The sequence below is a fragment of the Dipodomys ordii genome, unplaced genomic scaffold, assembly GCF_000151885.1.
Source record: "Dipodomys ordii isolate 6190 unplaced genomic scaffold, Dord_2.0 Scaffold25, whole genome shotgun sequence".
NCBI lineage: Eukaryota > Metazoa > Chordata > Mammalia > Rodentia > Heteromyidae > Dipodomys > Dipodomys ordii.
This window is the reverse complement of record NW_012267241.1, coordinates 17680052-17697286: the sequence shown is the minus strand read 5'-3', so window position 1 is coordinate 17697286 and position 17235 is coordinate 17680052. Positions and strand designations below refer to the sequence as shown.

Here is a 17235-nt window from a genome sequence, read left to right as displayed (position 1 = left end):
CTTCCTCCCTTCCTTCCTTCCTTCCTTCTTTCTTTTTCTTTCTTTTCCTTCCTTCCTTCCTTTCCTTCCTTCCTTCCTTTCCTTTCCTTCCTTCCTTTCCTTTCCTTCCTTCCTTTCCTTTCCTTCCTTCCTTCCTTCCTTCCTTCCTTCCTTCCTTCCTTCCTTCCTTCTTTCCTTCCTTCCTTCCTTTCCCTTCCTCCCTTCCTTCCTTCCTTCCTTCCTTTCTTTCTTTCTTTTTTGTCAGTCATGGGGCTTGAACTCTGGGCCTGTGCACTGTCCCTCAGCTCTTCAGCTCAAGCCTAGTGCTCTACCATTTGAGCTACAGAGCCACTTCTGGTTTTCTGGTGGTTTATTGGAGATAAGAGTTTCACGGACTTTTCTTCCCCGGGCTGGCTTTGAACCGTGATCCTCAGATCTCAGCCTCCTGAGTAGCTAGGAGTACAGGTGTGAGCCACCAGCGCCTGGGTTGTATCTTTGGCTCTTAACCTGCCTCTTCATTCTTCTTCACAGTGGACTCACTAACTGTGTCATTAGGTGTACTGACTATCTTTTGCAACTTCATAAAATCAAACCCCAAATAACTTATTCGTTGACCTATTCGAATAAGAATAATATTTACTTCAAACAGAAATTTGGATTCCTTTAATGAATTATAAAAAAGAAACAATAGCCTAACTTGACCTATTTTTTTTACATTCAATTGGAAAGATGTAATGGAATTAATTTTTAGAAGTCATATAAGACAAGAATATCAAATTTAATTTGAATCCACAGATTCAGATGACAATTAAATGGATTTAAAAATATATTTTAAATGTTATCTAACTTATTAGTTCACTTAAAGAATGCTAACCGAGAAGATGAACAGCAATTATCATATTTTGATACAAAGTTTACCCATACCTGGTCTTATCAGAGCCCAGGGAGGCCTAAAGTTACCCCAGGACCTCACTACGGGGAGGATTTAGAGGAACAGGTTGATCTTGCCTCTGTTGGATAACTCAATCCATAGAGTTTATTTGCTCCAGGAGTTCAGTGTAGAAATTAGCCTCACCCTCATTCATTAATAATAATGGCAAAATAATTTCAAGAGTAACTCTAGTCTCTTCCATAGGAAACAATATTTAAGAAAAAGCATGTCACTCTTGTACTATTTCATAGAAAAATGAGGATAAAGCATCATTGTCTGCATGAAGTGACAACAGGACATTTATTTTCCTTTGTTACTTGACTTCTAGAATAGGTCCCAGGTCTACTATTTATTTATTTTTTTTAAAAAAACCTAATCTTTCTTTCTTGAGACAAGGACTCACTTTGTAGCCCATCTGACCTGGAATTAATTCACTATTTAGCCTACACTGTCCTTGTATTTGTGGTCCTCTTCCTCAGACTCTTAAGGGCTGGGATTACAGGAAGGTGTACTCTGCCTGTCTGACTCTGACTTTGTTTTTTTTCCTTTTTCTTTGGTAAATGGTATAGGGATTGAATTCAAGGCCTTATATACACTAAGCCAGTATTGTACCAGCAAACCACATCTCTAGTCATTTCATTCCTATTTTTAATGATTAGTCTATAACTAAAAATAATCCGAATAAACAAATACTCATTTAATATTTTAAACCTTATATCCACCCCCATGATTCCATTTTCACTTTATAACGGCCCTGTAAGATGAAAAGCTTGTTCATTTTTTCCCCTTCATCTCTGAGGTTCAGAAATGTTATGCACCCTGGTGAATCACATGTCTAGTAAGTAGGAATCTCAAGGCAAAAGCCAACACCTTTGGGTGCCCAATTCTCAACTATCAGGCTGTTGTTTGCATAATGATTATTCTGTTTTATTAAATGGAAGAAGCACACGCTGGACAAGAATATAACATTTCCCTTTCTTCCTTTCTCCCTTCCAATGTTAAGCCCCTCTGGACAACAATAACCTGTACATCTATCCAGTGTGGTGTCCAGGGGGAACAGAACATGAATAAAACAGGACTTGGGAAAATGAGCCGTGACAAGGAAGGTGAATGATCCCACAGTCCAATGAACCTGACCCCTACGTCTCTCACACTGGGTCAGAAGGTCCAATTATAGGTCTGTTCTAGTTCTTTCTATGATTGACAGCAGCCAGAGGCAAAATTACTTTGGTGTCTATTAATCTGGTCTCTAATTTTCCCTTTGCCCCCAAACACACAAAGCATCATGGTGGCCTGGGGTGAGTGGTAGTATACATCCCCATTTAAAATGCCCTTGTTTCCTGGAAGGATAGCACCTGGGTTCAATCCCAGTCTTCCTCATGAGGCCATTACCTGCAGCTCTGTTTGGAAGAAAAACTTCTGTGGGCATTGCGTACAGTCATAGATCTTGTCTTCTTGTCCATGGGCAGAGAAAATATGCTGCTGCAACTTGTTTGCTTGAACAAACACTGAAATGATAAAAGGATGGTGAACTTGTGTTATTTTGTTTCTGAAATGCCTTGAGCCAAAGACTCCCCAGGAGCAGACAGAGCAGGCTGAATGGCACACCTCCCGGGTGTGAAGGGCTGTTGGACTCCTGGGGAGAGCCGAGTTATATTTGCTCATGGTTGGGTCTCTGGCTTTTGTTAAGATGCACTCTACCAAACACCTAATTCAACCCAAACAGCTCCAAAGTAACGGGGTTTATGGAGGCCCTGCTCCCTATAAATCTTTTAAAGTAAAGCCGAAAATTGTCAAATGTACAGCTCTGTCTCGAAAGAAATGCCTCCTATTTCTCTTAGCAACCCACAGGTTAAGAAATCACAGATGCCAAAACCCTGTTTATTGTATTTGCCTAAAGTTATAGCTTGCAAACAGTTCTCTATTTAAATGTGTTAATGCTAAAAATTATATCCCACAGCTACTCTGGGGCACTGTCTATAAATGTACAGCAGAACGGCAGGTAAATTCTCTTTGGATACTTTAAGATCAACTCAGCCTACACACTGAATGCAAGGGTTTCAATAATATAAACATGTTCAATTTTAATGACTACAAAACAAGGCCCTAAGACTGTGTAACAGTTTACCTAGGAGACATACTATTAATAATTAAATTGTATATGCCAGAGGCGGTGTTTGGGTTGGCAGAACTGACTTCTGATGGATGCCGGGTGCACTGTGACCTAAAAAAGTTTGCATCTACAATATTAATCTGTATAGGCAGGGAAAGGATTTATTAAAGATGCTGGCATTTGACTTGGATTCTACTCTAATCATTAAGATGATTCTAATTTCCAAGCAACCTAAAATATTAGAATATTGTTCTTACAAATCATACATTTTAATCACATTTCTCATTACCTTAAAAACTGCTCAGGTTTCCTTTCCCAAGTAACATGCTTTATATTGGAAAAAAATCCTTTTCTTTTTTCTAATTGTTATTTCTAAATTACTTCAAGACACAGGAAAACAACCCAGGTCTGTGTAGAAAATGCAGACTGTTTACGGTGAGTGCATTTTTTTTTGGTATCTCTTTATCCAGCTTAAAGAAGTTAGTGTTTTGTGCTTTTTAATTTTAATACAGACTTGCAACTAATCTCCATATAGTCTTACATTTTATGAGGTCTCTGGCTGCAACATGAAAGCAATATTTTATTGGGGGGGGTCTTAATTGTGAGGAGACCTTTGACCTACTACTCATTTATGAAGACTGGTTATGTGTTTTTATACGGAATCCAGACTCTTGAGTCTTTGTGTCTTAAGATGTTAAAAAAAAACCCATAACAATACATTTAAGCAATTACATTTTGGGGGAAGGTAAAAGTAGTCCTAAAAGAAGAAGGGAGAGGGGCTGAAGGAATTGTGGAAAGAAGGGGTCACACAGACAAATGTGGAAAGCCGAACCATCACCACACTGGGGTCCTGCTTGTGAGCTGTGCAGTGAGCAGAGCTCCTCTCATTCTATTTTATTACAGAACACAGTCTACATGCTGAATGCTGGGAGGGCAAATAATCAATGCTTGGAATTTTGCTTTGCCAAAGTAAAGAAGTCAATTTTCAGAGAAAGACATGCATATGTAAATTCTTTGCCCCCACTGACAAATAAAAATCAAAAGGAAGTATTGCCTTGACCACTAGGTTCAAGACATGCAAGCAATCGCTAAAGATTTTATGAAAATAATTTTGCCAATTGGTTGGGCAAGTTCCAGAAATATGTGATCATATTCTTGCACCCTCTCTCTGTCTGTCTGTCTCTCTGTCTCTCTCTCTCTCTCTTTCTCTCTCTCTCTTCTCTTTATCTCTGGCTTCAAGTGATAATTGCTGATTCTTTTAATGTCCTAATATAGGGTATGTGCGAAACATGACCCATCATTTAAAATTTGTACATATATTGTAAAAAGGTTTCTTTACAAGTATATCCACCTTAAAAATCTAATTTCCTAGAAAGTAAATGTCTCATCAAATCTGTTTTCTAGCTCAAAGGGTTTTGGGAGTGTTTAATAATATCCTCCTTTCTTTCATGAAGAAGGTTATAAAATTCTCCAGGTTAAGCAACAGATTTAGGGTACAAAACATGGCCATCCCAGTTGAACATCTTAAAAAGCTGCCTTCTGCAGGTAATGATGGCCTGGGTAACCTTTTAACATCTAGAGGGGGAAAAAAGTGAATATAACGTGGATGTCGTTTTCCAAATGGAAAAGTGCAGACTTGTGAGAGAACTTGAAATGCCATTTGTTCATCCTGACAGTTAACCTTCCTGCCCATCTGAGCCTTTAAGTAGGCTGCAATCAATAATGCTAATCAGCAGAAATCAAACATCGTCTCCCCAAATTGAACTTGAGTCCTACCTGCAAAAGGCTAAGCAGTGGGATGTACGATAGGAAGGACATGATCGGGCAGGAGCGCATCAGAGTTTTCTGGAAATTGCTTCCTACCTGTAAAACAGACGGGACACTTGAAGGTGCCCCCCATTCCTTCAAAGCTGTGCTCGATCAGGTGACACTGCAGCTTAGCAGGGGAGTCGAAGGTCTGGCTGCAGAGTTTGCACTCATGGTTTAGTCCTTCATCTGTCAAGAAAAATATTCAAGAACAGAAAAGGTGAAACCCGCCATCTCGTGAACAGGTTAGAGAATTAACTATAATTGCACACATTAAACTATTTCTACCACGGAATAGAAATTGGTAGTAGTAGGGATGGTTTCTGGTTATTTCACATTGTTCATGAGTTTCTATCAGCTTATAGTATTTCTGGAATTTAACAATCCAAACATAATCAGAAGTCAGACTTTAAGGGCTAATGCTGTTTATTCTGCTTTCAAAGTACAAGTAGTTTATCAATAATGTCATCTAGTCCGATTATCATGATTTTATACAATCCGTAGTTGCAAGATCTTAAAATAAAGGACCTATGGAAAAATGGAATAGCTGCTTCTTTTGTGCTTTTCCTCTGGCTTCTTTAGGAGGTTCTATGAGCTTCTGTGCCCATTCAGGAAAAAAAAAATCAGTAGCATTTTCATTGGTATAGACTTCCTTTAATCTCTACGACTTTCTAGAAGACCTGAAATATTCATGCAGCATTCTTTGCTTTGTTTTTTTTTAATGCCAGTTGTCTCTGTTGCTTCCAGCTCCCTGCTCTCTCTTATGTTTAGAGGACAGTTTTAACATTGCCCCCAGATTCCCCTCTGCTCGTCTTTTCTCCAGAACAATTGTATGAGTTCCAGGCTCACTTCTGATGAGTCTTGAATTTCTCTTTGATAGCAACAGATGGTAGAAAAATATTTTGGTGAGTAAACCATTGCTGTATAAAGTGAAGAGTTTATACATAAAAGTTATTTTTATTTTAGGCTGCTTTTACTCAGTAAAATATTTATCAAATTTAAAATCGAAGGATTATCTAAACTCATTTCAACTTGCCAAGGTTAAGACATGGAGTGTCAGAACTCACAACCTCAGAGAACATTTTAGTGTTTCTCTTTCATTTTGGTGTGGAACTAGGGTTGGAACTCAGAGCCCAGGGCTTGGCAGGCAAGTGTGCTACCAATGTTTGCTTTATTTAATTTTTGGTTGGGTCTCACACTTTTGCCTGGATCTAGCCTTGAACTATGAGCTTCCTACCTCTATTTCCTACATTTCGGGGCTTACAGATGTATACTACCACAACCAAGTTATTTATTTATTTTGGCAATAGTGGGACTTGAATTCTGGGCCTAGGATCTGTCTCTCAGCTCTTCAGCTCAAGGCAATCACTCTACCACTTGAGCCACAGTGCCAGTTCCAGTTTTCTGGTGGTTAATTGGAGATAAGATTATCATGGACTTTTCTGCCCAGGCTGGCTTTGAACCATGATCCTTAGACCTCAGCCTCCTGAGTAGCTAGGATTACAAGCGTGAGACACCAGCGCCTAGCCCAACTTATTTTTTGACATGGGGTCTTTTTAACATTTTTGTCCAGATGTCTTAGAACCCTAGGCCTTTTACTTGTGCTTTCTCAGTATCTGGGATTACAGACATGCATCACCATACCTACTGTGTTTACTGTGTTTCTGGCTGTTGGTCCACATGCTTACAAATATGCAATATTTCTAATAGATACTTTATAGATGGGAAAACATGACTTAGAGAGTTGAAAACTTTGCTCTAAGTCGGAAGGTCTAATAACGAGAGGAGCTAGAACTTGAATTTTGACGTTGTATTGTGAGAATCCATGATCTTAAGAGATAATGATACATACCCATGACACCCAAGATTATGTGTTATGAAGTGTGAGGAGTGAAGTTGCCCTTTAACCTGACTTCTTATCAAGTTCAACCTTTACTAACTTTTATTTGCAATAGGTAAAATGCTCCCCAGAGACCTCAGTGTCAGATATTCTAGGTAATGCAAGACACTGTTGGTGGAGCAAATCTAACTCTAAAGTTATTTCCTTCCCTTCAAAGATACTTGCCTGTGGACGTCCTTCAGTAGTTGATGCTATTGGCAATTCAAAGGCCCAATTACAAAGTGAGTTATTATGAGCTAACTGGGAGTAAAATCGCTCTATTTGTATTCCTAATCTTTCTTCTCACACAAGTATGAGTCTTTAGAAGCAGAGGATTGGAATTTGTAAAAAGCAAAGCAAAGCACTAATTAAGCCACCCAGTACTGTCTACATTTCACAAGAGATAAAACCCACTCTGCACTTGGGTGGTACAGCAAATTCCTTGATTATAATTATGTAAGAGGAAGTTTAATTGTGTCTACTGACATGACAAGGGTTATACAAAAAGCTTTAGGGATTATATAAGATCAAGTAGTTTTTTTTATCTCTTCTCTTTTTTTTTTAAATACTAAAATCACCCAAAAATTTCCAAATTTTAGTCATTGAGAAATCCAAGCAGCGCTGCTTATCATTGGGAATTGGGTCAGCAAGTTAATCATCAGGAATACGTGCCAAATTTAAAGGTTCTCTTTTTCATTAATGCTGCAGACCTTATTATTTTGACTAGCAAGATGTTCGCTAAGAGTTTTAATGTCCTTTTAAGATTACATCTGTTTTGTTTTCATATTGCAACCCATAAATATGTACAGTGAAAACAGTACCCATTAATAAAAATGTGTTTTGCACAAGAACTAAGATGTAGCCTGTGGGTGTGAGTTGACATATGTGTTCTTAACCTGTAATTGGTGTGAAGTATGCAGCAGACTGGTGGGGGGCTTTCCTTGGGGATCATGTCTGACTTTTAGAGAAGCTGCATCTCAAATGTTCAATAGTCTGACTTAGTTAAGTGATTCTCAGAAAGGTGACAGATGGTCATAAAGACACCGACTTACATTTTCATGTATTCCACGTTTTATTTATGGAGGACCTTAGTGACATCAACTATATACATCACACCAGCGAATGTTCAGAGGTAGGTTTACAGTTAGAAAAGTTATTAGAAGCACACTTGCCTTCTGTATTCATAAGTCATACAGTGAGGATTTTCCCCAATACACTCATCTCCTAGTTATTTAATCAACTGTTATTCAGTAAAAGACAAACCAAAGCCACAATGCTCTGAATTGGACCGTGAACACACTCACCTGTTTCTCTCACCTATTTTTTCCCCTGTTCCCTTCTCAACCTATCTTGCTTATTACTCCAAGTCAAGTACAAAATGACTAAGAGAGATGAAGGATCCCAAACATTTTTATGATTGTTTAAGAAAATCTAATTTCAGTTTTTCAATAAAAGGGTGGTAGGCTTAGGTAAGAATAACTAAAAACTAATCAAACTTACTGACAATAAGAATTACAGAAGCATAGACTTATTTAGAGGCTCTGTTTAAATTTGCTCTCATACCTTCTGTATTTACTTTGCCTGGCTAACAGAGGCATCTCAATTTTCAGAATTTCCACAGAATTTTTACTATGGGGGACGAAAGAGGGTAACGGAATGAATTAAACTCTATTTCCTTTTGAAACCAACATTTCTTTTACAAGTCAATGTTGATGAGGTAACGTTAGTTGTCTCCAGGAGAATCTAAGGCTTAAGGCACAGTTCAGGACACAGATTCTGCCACAGGACCCATAGCTTGTATCCTGCCTTCTTCCTGTTTCTTCATTTGAGTTGTCAGAAAGCTCAAAAAGTTCAATCAAAATAATCATTTCTGCTCTCTGGAAAGGTAGCAGCTGACAGTAATTGGATAATACAGCCTGACTCATCTATTAAAAAGAGATTCAGAGTCAATTGATTTAATAACCATTACAATATTCCATTAAGGATACAATAAGGCTAGTGCAGCCCTATTTTTTTAAATGAAGACTTATAGATAGATGGGATCTTCAGATGAAACTTTTAGATTTTTCTTTCTTTCTTTTTTTTGCTTATCTATATTCTCCAGACTTTCCATAATATGTGATTTTTCTTTATAGGCTATATTGAAATTAAGAGAGAGAGAGAGGGAGAAAAATTTCTATACCTTTTCGAGCCTATTAATAGATGGATTACAACACTGAAACTCGATAGCCAAAAGGTTAGAAAGTAAATGAGTTATGAGGTAGTATCTTGCCCATGTAATTGTAACCCCTCTATACAGTATTTTCACAATTAAAAAAAAAGAACAATGGCAAAAAAGAAAAGAAAACTCCAGTTTTGTACATTAGCCTTAAAAATATCCTCAACTAAACATACAAAAAGAAATTGGCATAGGAGAGGAATAGATAATAATCTAGTGGAAATAAACTGATCTGAATGACAAGATTACAGAGCATCATTCTAAGCTCTATATTTCCAGAACACACACAATAATCCTTCTTCAAGTGTGGGTGTGCCTAGCTATGTGAAGCCCTGTGGAATGGAACCCTCACCACCAAGTGCATGCTGAAGATCAGTAACTTACTGTTTTGGTGTGTGCGTGGAACCAAAGACTTCTTGTGCCTAATTGAAAAATGATTTTACATGTATAGAAATCTCAGTGAAAATAATTCTTTCCATTTGTTAATCTCCATTTAAGTGTCGAACATAAATGTAAACAGGAATAGAGTCTACATAAAAGAGACTGATACTCAGGTAAATATTTACACCAATATGAAATGTTTCAAAGCAGAGAGTCTGCATACATAATTGGAAACACAATCTAGCTGCCTTAGTGAGAAACGTGATAATCATTGACAAAACTTTGTGCTCTGAGTAAACAAGCCGCTTGTCTATAGCTGGTTCAAAGGCAAGAGGAAATAGCTGTGTGCAATGCCTAAGCCTGTATCTACAGAACTATTCATCCACTCATTTAATAGCAGAAGAAATAACAGTTAACCACTGGGATTCTCAACACAGTCCAAGTGATAAGCTGTGAGAGTTCAACACAAGACACTGACATTTCAATATAAGCTTTCAACAAGAGAAACCCTCTCAGCAGCCCCCAGACTGTGGGTCCCATGTTTATACTCCTTTTCCTTCCATAAAAACAAAGCGTCTAGAGCAGCTACAAGCAAATGCTCAGTGGTTGACGTACATGGGGCTGTATCTCAGAAATCACCAGGGGCCCCCTTTCACTGTTTGATGAACACTGCCCCCATTATAGAGGACCAATTTGTAATGGTTTTTAAGTAGAACTGTTTCTCTCATTTACCCTCAAGTCTGGCCAGAAGGCTCCTTCAGTCTCTTCTACTGCATAAATCTATAGGCTAAAGTCCACCTACAAAAACTCCTCCTGGAACACCCTCATGTGGCAGGAGCCATACTTAAAAGCTCTGATCTGAGTGGGAGTCAACTTTGCCCTCAGAATCCAGGCAGAGAAATCAGATGCCCTGCAGTTGTAATTTTTCCAGCTCAAATGTGTGTAGTGTTATATTCTCACATACTTTTTTTGTTTTCAAATCTGAGAAAACTATGCCCTAAACCAATTCCCCCCTCCCCTCCCCAACCATGCTTTACTTTGCTTCTCCTCTTCCCTGAGTTAATTTCCAAGCACACATTTATAAGCCAGGGGTCTGAGGAGTAACAAAGCAAAGCCATACATGACAAAACTCAGCCCTCGGCTACGTTGGCTCACTCTGAAAAGCAGGGTAGGAGAATACACAGCCTGTAACTGTAATTTGCCAAGCACACAGCCATCCCATTCTTTCTGGGTCTGCGACATTCCGGCCACCATAATTTGTCGCCTTCTATACAGCCCATATTTCACAACTGTAACATAAACACACTAGGTGCTAATTCGGCAGTGGAGAATATGACTTAGGCTTCAAAGTCTGCCAGTAGATTAGTCACTAAGCCCCTGAAGTAAAGCAGAATTGGAGAGGACTGAGGCAGTGTGTGTGTGCAAACCTCTTACTCACACCCACTTAAAAGTTCTGCCCTTGTTCTTTGGAACAATTTAACAGGAAAATGAATCTGCCTGAAGACTGACACATGGAGTTTTCTCATTGGCAACAGGAAGATAGCTGGCACTGTCAAGTTTCAATCCCACCTGAGCAAGGGACACAAGGGTACCATGAGTGCATACCAGGGTCTGAGACATTGACCCTGCGTGCATGAATTGCCTGACCTTTAGGCATCTCAATGGCAGCCAGATAATATGCATTCTACACACCAGAGTCAGACAGCACTTCAAGGAGACCCACAAAGTGCAAGTTTCCATGGAACTCAGTTTTTGATGATTCTTTTTTGGCTAATGGCGAAGGTTGGAATGCTTTTGGACTTCAGAAGCAAAGCCACCGATATCAACACTGTTACTTCCTGTCTTGAACTTCTCATTATCAGCAGGGCTGGAGTGGGAAATGATTCAACTGGGGTAGGCTGCATGGTACCCAGCAGATTTTAAAGAGCCCAGGGGCTGCCTAGAGCCCCATAAACATCAGCAGCTTGGAAACTAGTGGGAGGTCCAGGTGGATAGAAACGGGAGAGGCGAGCAGTGGGATTTTAGATGCTCTGAGATGCAATATCGGCCAAGGCCTTGGCTATTATTATTGGTTGTGTGAAGTACCTATTAGAATATTCTCAGGGAGGAGAAAAACATTAGAATGTTGCTCAAACACTAAGCAATAAAATAACCCACCAAAAAGGTAGCTTTCCTCCAACTGTGAAGATTCAGCAGTGACATTCTGGCACAAGCTAGAAATAAGGAGAACACTGAACAAGGTATCCCTCCAACCTGACCTTTGCCCAGATCCTCCCATTCTTTATTTCCCCTCTTTTAGAATCTTAGCCTAGGCTTCCCAGGTAACTTTGTAGTGAAAACACATTGTGCCATCAAATAGCTTTAAAGAGAAACAATTTCCCCTCACAAGATTTAGTTAAAACAGCAACAGTGACAACAAAAAGTTATAGGAAGACATTGGTAAAAGCATAAGTGTGCCTGTCCCAAGTATAAGCATTCTTAATTGAGGAAAGAAGCACTATGTGTTCCTTCTTATAGCAATAGTGCTAAAAAAGGTTGGACTGAGAATGAGAACTGAGAACAATTAAGTCTGAGATGTTTCTGTCACATCGGACTAGAGACTCCTTTAAAAAATACACTTATTTTCTTATTTCTTTAAATAGTTGTACAAAAGGGTTTCAATCCAACATGTCAATTTATGTGTACAATGCATCTTGATCAATGTTCACTCCTTTTTATCACTCTCCCCCAAAATCTATCCCAACCTTACCTGTCCCCTTAAGTTTCATAGTTCCATCTGCATAGGATCTTTTCTTTTTAAATTAATGCGTGTTTTAATTGTGAAAATACTGTACAGAGGGGTTACAACTACATGAGCAAGGTAATGAGTACATTTCTTATCAAGCATTGTTGCCTCCTCCTTTGTTTTTCCCCTACCATCTCTGCCCTCCCATCTCCACAACTACACTTCCCCCCCCAACTCTGCCAAAGTTGTAAAGTTTGTTTTTGTTCTCAAAAGTATATATGTGTGTGTGTGTGTGTACATATATACATACATCTATATATACATATATAGATATATACATATGTATGTATATATCTATATATGTTAGTCTTGGGACTTGAACTCAAGGGTTTGGGTACTATACCTGTGCTTTTCTGCTCAAGGCTAACACTCTGTCACTAGGGGCTGCAGCTCCACTTTTAGTTTACTGGTGGTTAATTGGAGATATGATTCTCACAAACTTTCCTACCCAATCTAGCTTCAAACCATAATCCTCAGATCTCAGCTTCCTGAATAGCTAGGATTACAGGTATGAGCTACCAGTGCCCAGCAAAATTTTAGAATTTTAAAAAATAAATAATGACCTCCATCTGTACCTCTGTGCTGCACTGAAAGTGATCCAGTTTCCACAAAAGTTTCTCCTTCATTCCTCCTCAAGGGAATACAGGAAGGAAAGCTTTTCCATATATATATATATATATATATCTATATATATATATAATTTTTTTGCCCCATATGTCTTTATGTCTTTAGTGCTAACTTTTTCTCTCCTTCATGGGAAGTTTATGAGCAACTTTAAGGCAAATATAAACCACTGGCATGCATTTCGCATAGAGAACAACGTGGCTTTAAAACAAACAAACAAACAAACAACTCCAGAATCTCCAAACAGGAAGGAAGCTTTTACTCCGACATGCTTATGGACCAGAGGGTAAGAGGTGAGCAGCCTGGGACATCTTCCTACTCTACTGAGGCAGAGTTGGGAAGGAAATTCAAGGTTACTTATCAGTTCTTAGGGTGCAAGTTTCAGGAGGGAGAGGGTGCTTTGCTGTGTTCATTGGAACACACAACAAAATTAAAATAGTCTATACATAGCTCATAGCTGGGCTCAATAAATATTTATTCAATTTGTTGGAAATATATAACCAGGCAGTCCTGTATCTGATTTCATTAGAGGAAAATGTCCAGATTGACCTAAATAATATCTACTGTTAGTAGGATTTCCCAAGTTTGCTCAATTCCCTTGGGTGCTGGATTCAATGACTACCCCATGGTGAACTAGCCAAGTTTACCCTCTACTGCTGAGTTGCCTTATTTCCTGAAGACCTAAATGCTCAAGAAATTAAAACATTAATGAAGTAGCAGTCTCATTGGTCAATCGCTTATCTCTGGTAAGCAACATTGATGAGTCAAAACTCATCTCTTAGTTCAAGAAGAAAATTTTTTTCATCGTATGTTTAAAATACAAAGAAGGTACCATAAAAGAAGAGATGAAGGATTTTTCTTTGCTCCAAGTTACAGAAACATCTCTAAATCACATATCCATGAACCATAGTTTTATTTAAATAATTTGTCCAAGTCTTTCCATTTCTTTACAAATGAAACTGTATCATTCTTTCTGATGGAAGCATAGAATTCCATTGTGTATCTACACCACATTTTCCTGATCCATTCATCATATGAAGTGAGGTAAGCCAGACCCAAAGAAACAGAGACTCCATGGTTTCTCTCATTTGTAATAATTAGTGCATGTCTAGGATAGTCCTAGAAGAGAATCACAATAGCTCTATAGCTATGTACATATGACCAAAATAAGATGATGCTAAGCAAAATGAACTCTAAGATATGGAAACAAGAGGTTTTTCTTTGTTGCTGTTGTTTTTAATATACTACGTGAAGTTCTTTCTTTTTTTTCCCCTCTATGGTTTATCCCTTGTTGTCACTGTTTTTGATTTTGGTACTCTGTATATTGTATATACGTTTCTATGAATTAGGGAAAGGAAAGGAAACAACAAAATGGTGAGACATAGGACAAAGGGCGAACCAATGTAACAGAGATACTCACAAGACAATATGCTGGAAATGAACTTTACAACTGGCAGGGGTGGAAAACTATGGGGGGAGGAAAAGTGGGAGAAAAACGAAGGAGGGGATAGCAATGTTCAACAAGAAATGTTTAGGTATGTAACTGTAATCCCCCTGTACATCACCTTGACAATAAAATTAAACTTTAAAAAATATATAATTTCTTTCTTATTCAGATATATACATTTCTTAAGAGATTTTTCTCATGAGTTATCTTGTTTGATATAAAATGCCAACCATTAATGCCCTCACTTGGGGGACTTACTGCACTGGTAGAAGTACAGGTGCCTTTGAGTAGAGTACAACCCTATCCCCCCTCGTGAACCTTCCCCCTCTCCCCCCCCCCGCCGTGCCACACACACACAAATTGGTACAATCGAAAGAGGGTAGTTCATGCAACATAAACTAAATGTAACCTGCCTTAAAGTTAAACCTATGGGGAAAACATGTTAGAAGTGAGATGGCGCAATAGTCAATATTAATCCTGCATAGCGGCAGGCAAGCCACACAAGCTGCACACTGACACAGCGCTCATCAGGCATGCTTCTGTGTTGTTGAGCTGAGTTTATGGCAAGGGTCAGGGCCTTTGCTTTTTCTTCTTTAATCTTCTTCTCTTGGCATAAAGCCACTAGTTATCTGGAGAAAGTCTCCAAACACTGAAAAGCTGTTTATCTTTGCTAGAAAGCACGGCCTGCTACTGCTGATGATTTAGAAAACAAAACAAAACAAAACAAAACCCCAAACAAATCAAGCCAACAAAATAAATGGGTAAAGTTCAATAGCTTTGGCTGATACTATGGACCTCAACAACTATGAGTTTTAAGCCTCGAAGCTAGCAGGGCATTTTCAAAGCTAATCATATAGTTTCTTTCTGTATGATTGATTAGGTATTGTGAAGATGACTTTGTTTCTCCTTTAATGGCATTTAGAATGTTAATTCGCCCCAAACACAAGTTGCCTTGCATTGATGCAGGGGTGGGGGAAGGGACGGAGGGGACACAGTCTTCTCTGATACCCAAAGGTCTTTCTCCTGCTCTTCTTTACTTGGCATCAACCCTAAGAAAATCATAAAGCCACAGAATGGGAAAAAAATCACAATCCTGTGCATTATTTTGCAAATTAGTTGCGTTTTTTATTGTTCTATTGGTGTGTGACCTTAGAAACTTGGCCTTGAAGAATAAAGAAGGTAATGGCATCATAAATGCAATAAAATTTCTAAAAACAGTTTATTGGAAATGTGCTGTGAAACTTGAATTCTTCTAATCAAACGATGCCACCCCTTAGAGAAATTTTCCTGTGCATTATTAAAGTGATATACTGCAGTACTAGTTGGAGCTCCATAACCTTTAAATTGCCCGATTGTAATTAAGGCCACTAGTTTTATTTAGGAAGGTTCAAGGAGGCTCAATTTAAGTTGGCTTAACTAGTGTGAATTTAATGTCAAACTGCCAGAAGGCGGAGGCTACTCTGTCCTGGCTGCTCTATGTCTCCAGCAGCTGTGGGGTTATGTATTCTAAATGAAGCCAAGATTTAAAGAAACTACAGCCACCAGGAAGTTCCTAAGTGTGAGAATACACTTCCAGGTTGGCATACAGATATCATTCATTCATTCCTATATGGGCAATATTCTTTATACATATATATATTTTATTGTAAAGGTGATGTACTGGGGGGTGGGGGTTACTGTTACATAAGTAAGGTAATGAGTACATTTTTGTGTGTGTGTCAGTCGTGGGGTTTAAACTCTGGGCCTGGGCGCTGTCCCCAGCTCTTCAGCTCAAGACTAGTGGTCTACCACTTGAGCCACGGTGCCACTTCCGGTTTTCTGAGTGGTTAATTGGAGATAAGAGTCTCACGGACTTTCTTGCCCAGGCTGGCATGGAATCGCAATCCTCAGATCTCAGCCTCCTGAGTAGCTAGGATTACAGGCATGAGCCACCATACCCAACTTAGTACATTTGTTTTTAAACACTGTTACCCCTCTCTCGTTTTCTCCTGCTTACCCCTCCCCACTCCAAGTTGTAAAGTATATATGATAACTTGTTGTGACAATAGATGCACTTTTACCATTATTTTAAAGACCATAATAAGCATTTTCTCAGAAAGGTAGGATTGTCATTAAGGTAAGGCCCAATCAGTAATCAGAATTCACAATTTAAAATGAATTGTGCACCTAGCAATGCTGTGAAGGTAGAAATGCTATTGCCAAGAAATTCTAAGAAGGAAATGTTACCGCTAGGGGTATGGGGAGAAAAACAAGGTTATTATTTGGGCAGGCTATCAAATGCAGTGCCCAGAACAATACATAAACTTCACTGAAGGAGCAACAAATCAAGGACAGAAATGAAAACTGAAGTACAAGAAGGTGTTCACTGTGCAGACTAGAAGCAGCAAAGGGTAGCAGCAGAGAGAAAACACTTAAAGATTTGACCCATGTTCAAAATTTTACTGGAAGTGAACTCCAAAACATTCATCTCGGGAAAGAATGCTGGCAATTTTCTGTGGTTCCAACAGCAATAATGATAAATGAATTTCTTTGGAGCCAAGTGGCTCCAGCAGCCAACTACGTTCCCACTATATAATTAATAACAATGAGCAATTAAAGAGAACAGCAGGTTACAACTATAAGGTGTCAAATATATTAACAAAGGAAAATATTGCAAAGGCACACTTAAAAACAAGTGTGTGGTATGTGAATTTGTGTGCAGTGTCTTCTTTCAGATTGTCTTTTGGATAAGGCATTTATGCTTGAGAGAAATGGAGGATGACATAAAACTACTTTAAGGTGATTAGCATCCCTCTGAAAACAAATAATGCTCTCAATGTTCAGAGGAATCGGAAATGTGATAAGGGAAATGTGATTGGGAGGACACGGGAGAATTGGCTGTCCACTCTTTGGCATTATCCATTTACTAAGAGATATTCTAATAAATACTTTGCAAAACCATGCTCTTGGGCTCAAGTGTTTTCGAAGATTCTAGAACATTTTGTTTTCTCATGTAAAATATTGGAGAAGTAATAAACCAGGAAAGGGACAAGAGAGAAAAAGGAAGAGGAGGAGGAGGAGGAGGAGGAGGAG

The 17235-nt window shown here is 38.7% G+C and overlaps 1 protein-coding gene across 1 annotated transcript in view; it reads right to left on the bottom strand.

Annotated features, from left to right (window-relative positions):
- Znf521 (zinc finger protein 521) overlaps nt 1-17235 on the bottom strand; it is a 287726-nt gene that overhangs the window by 25184 nt on the left and 245307 nt on the right. Inside the window, exons 6-7 of the mRNA XM_013014942.1 lie at nt 4887-5018; nt 2303-2418 (exon numbers count right to left, since the gene is read on the bottom strand). Of these exons, the coding sequence (XP_012870396.1) occupies nt 2303-2418; nt 4887-5018 (248 nt within the window). The remainder of the gene's footprint in view (nt 1-2302; nt 2419-4886; nt 5019-17235) is intronic.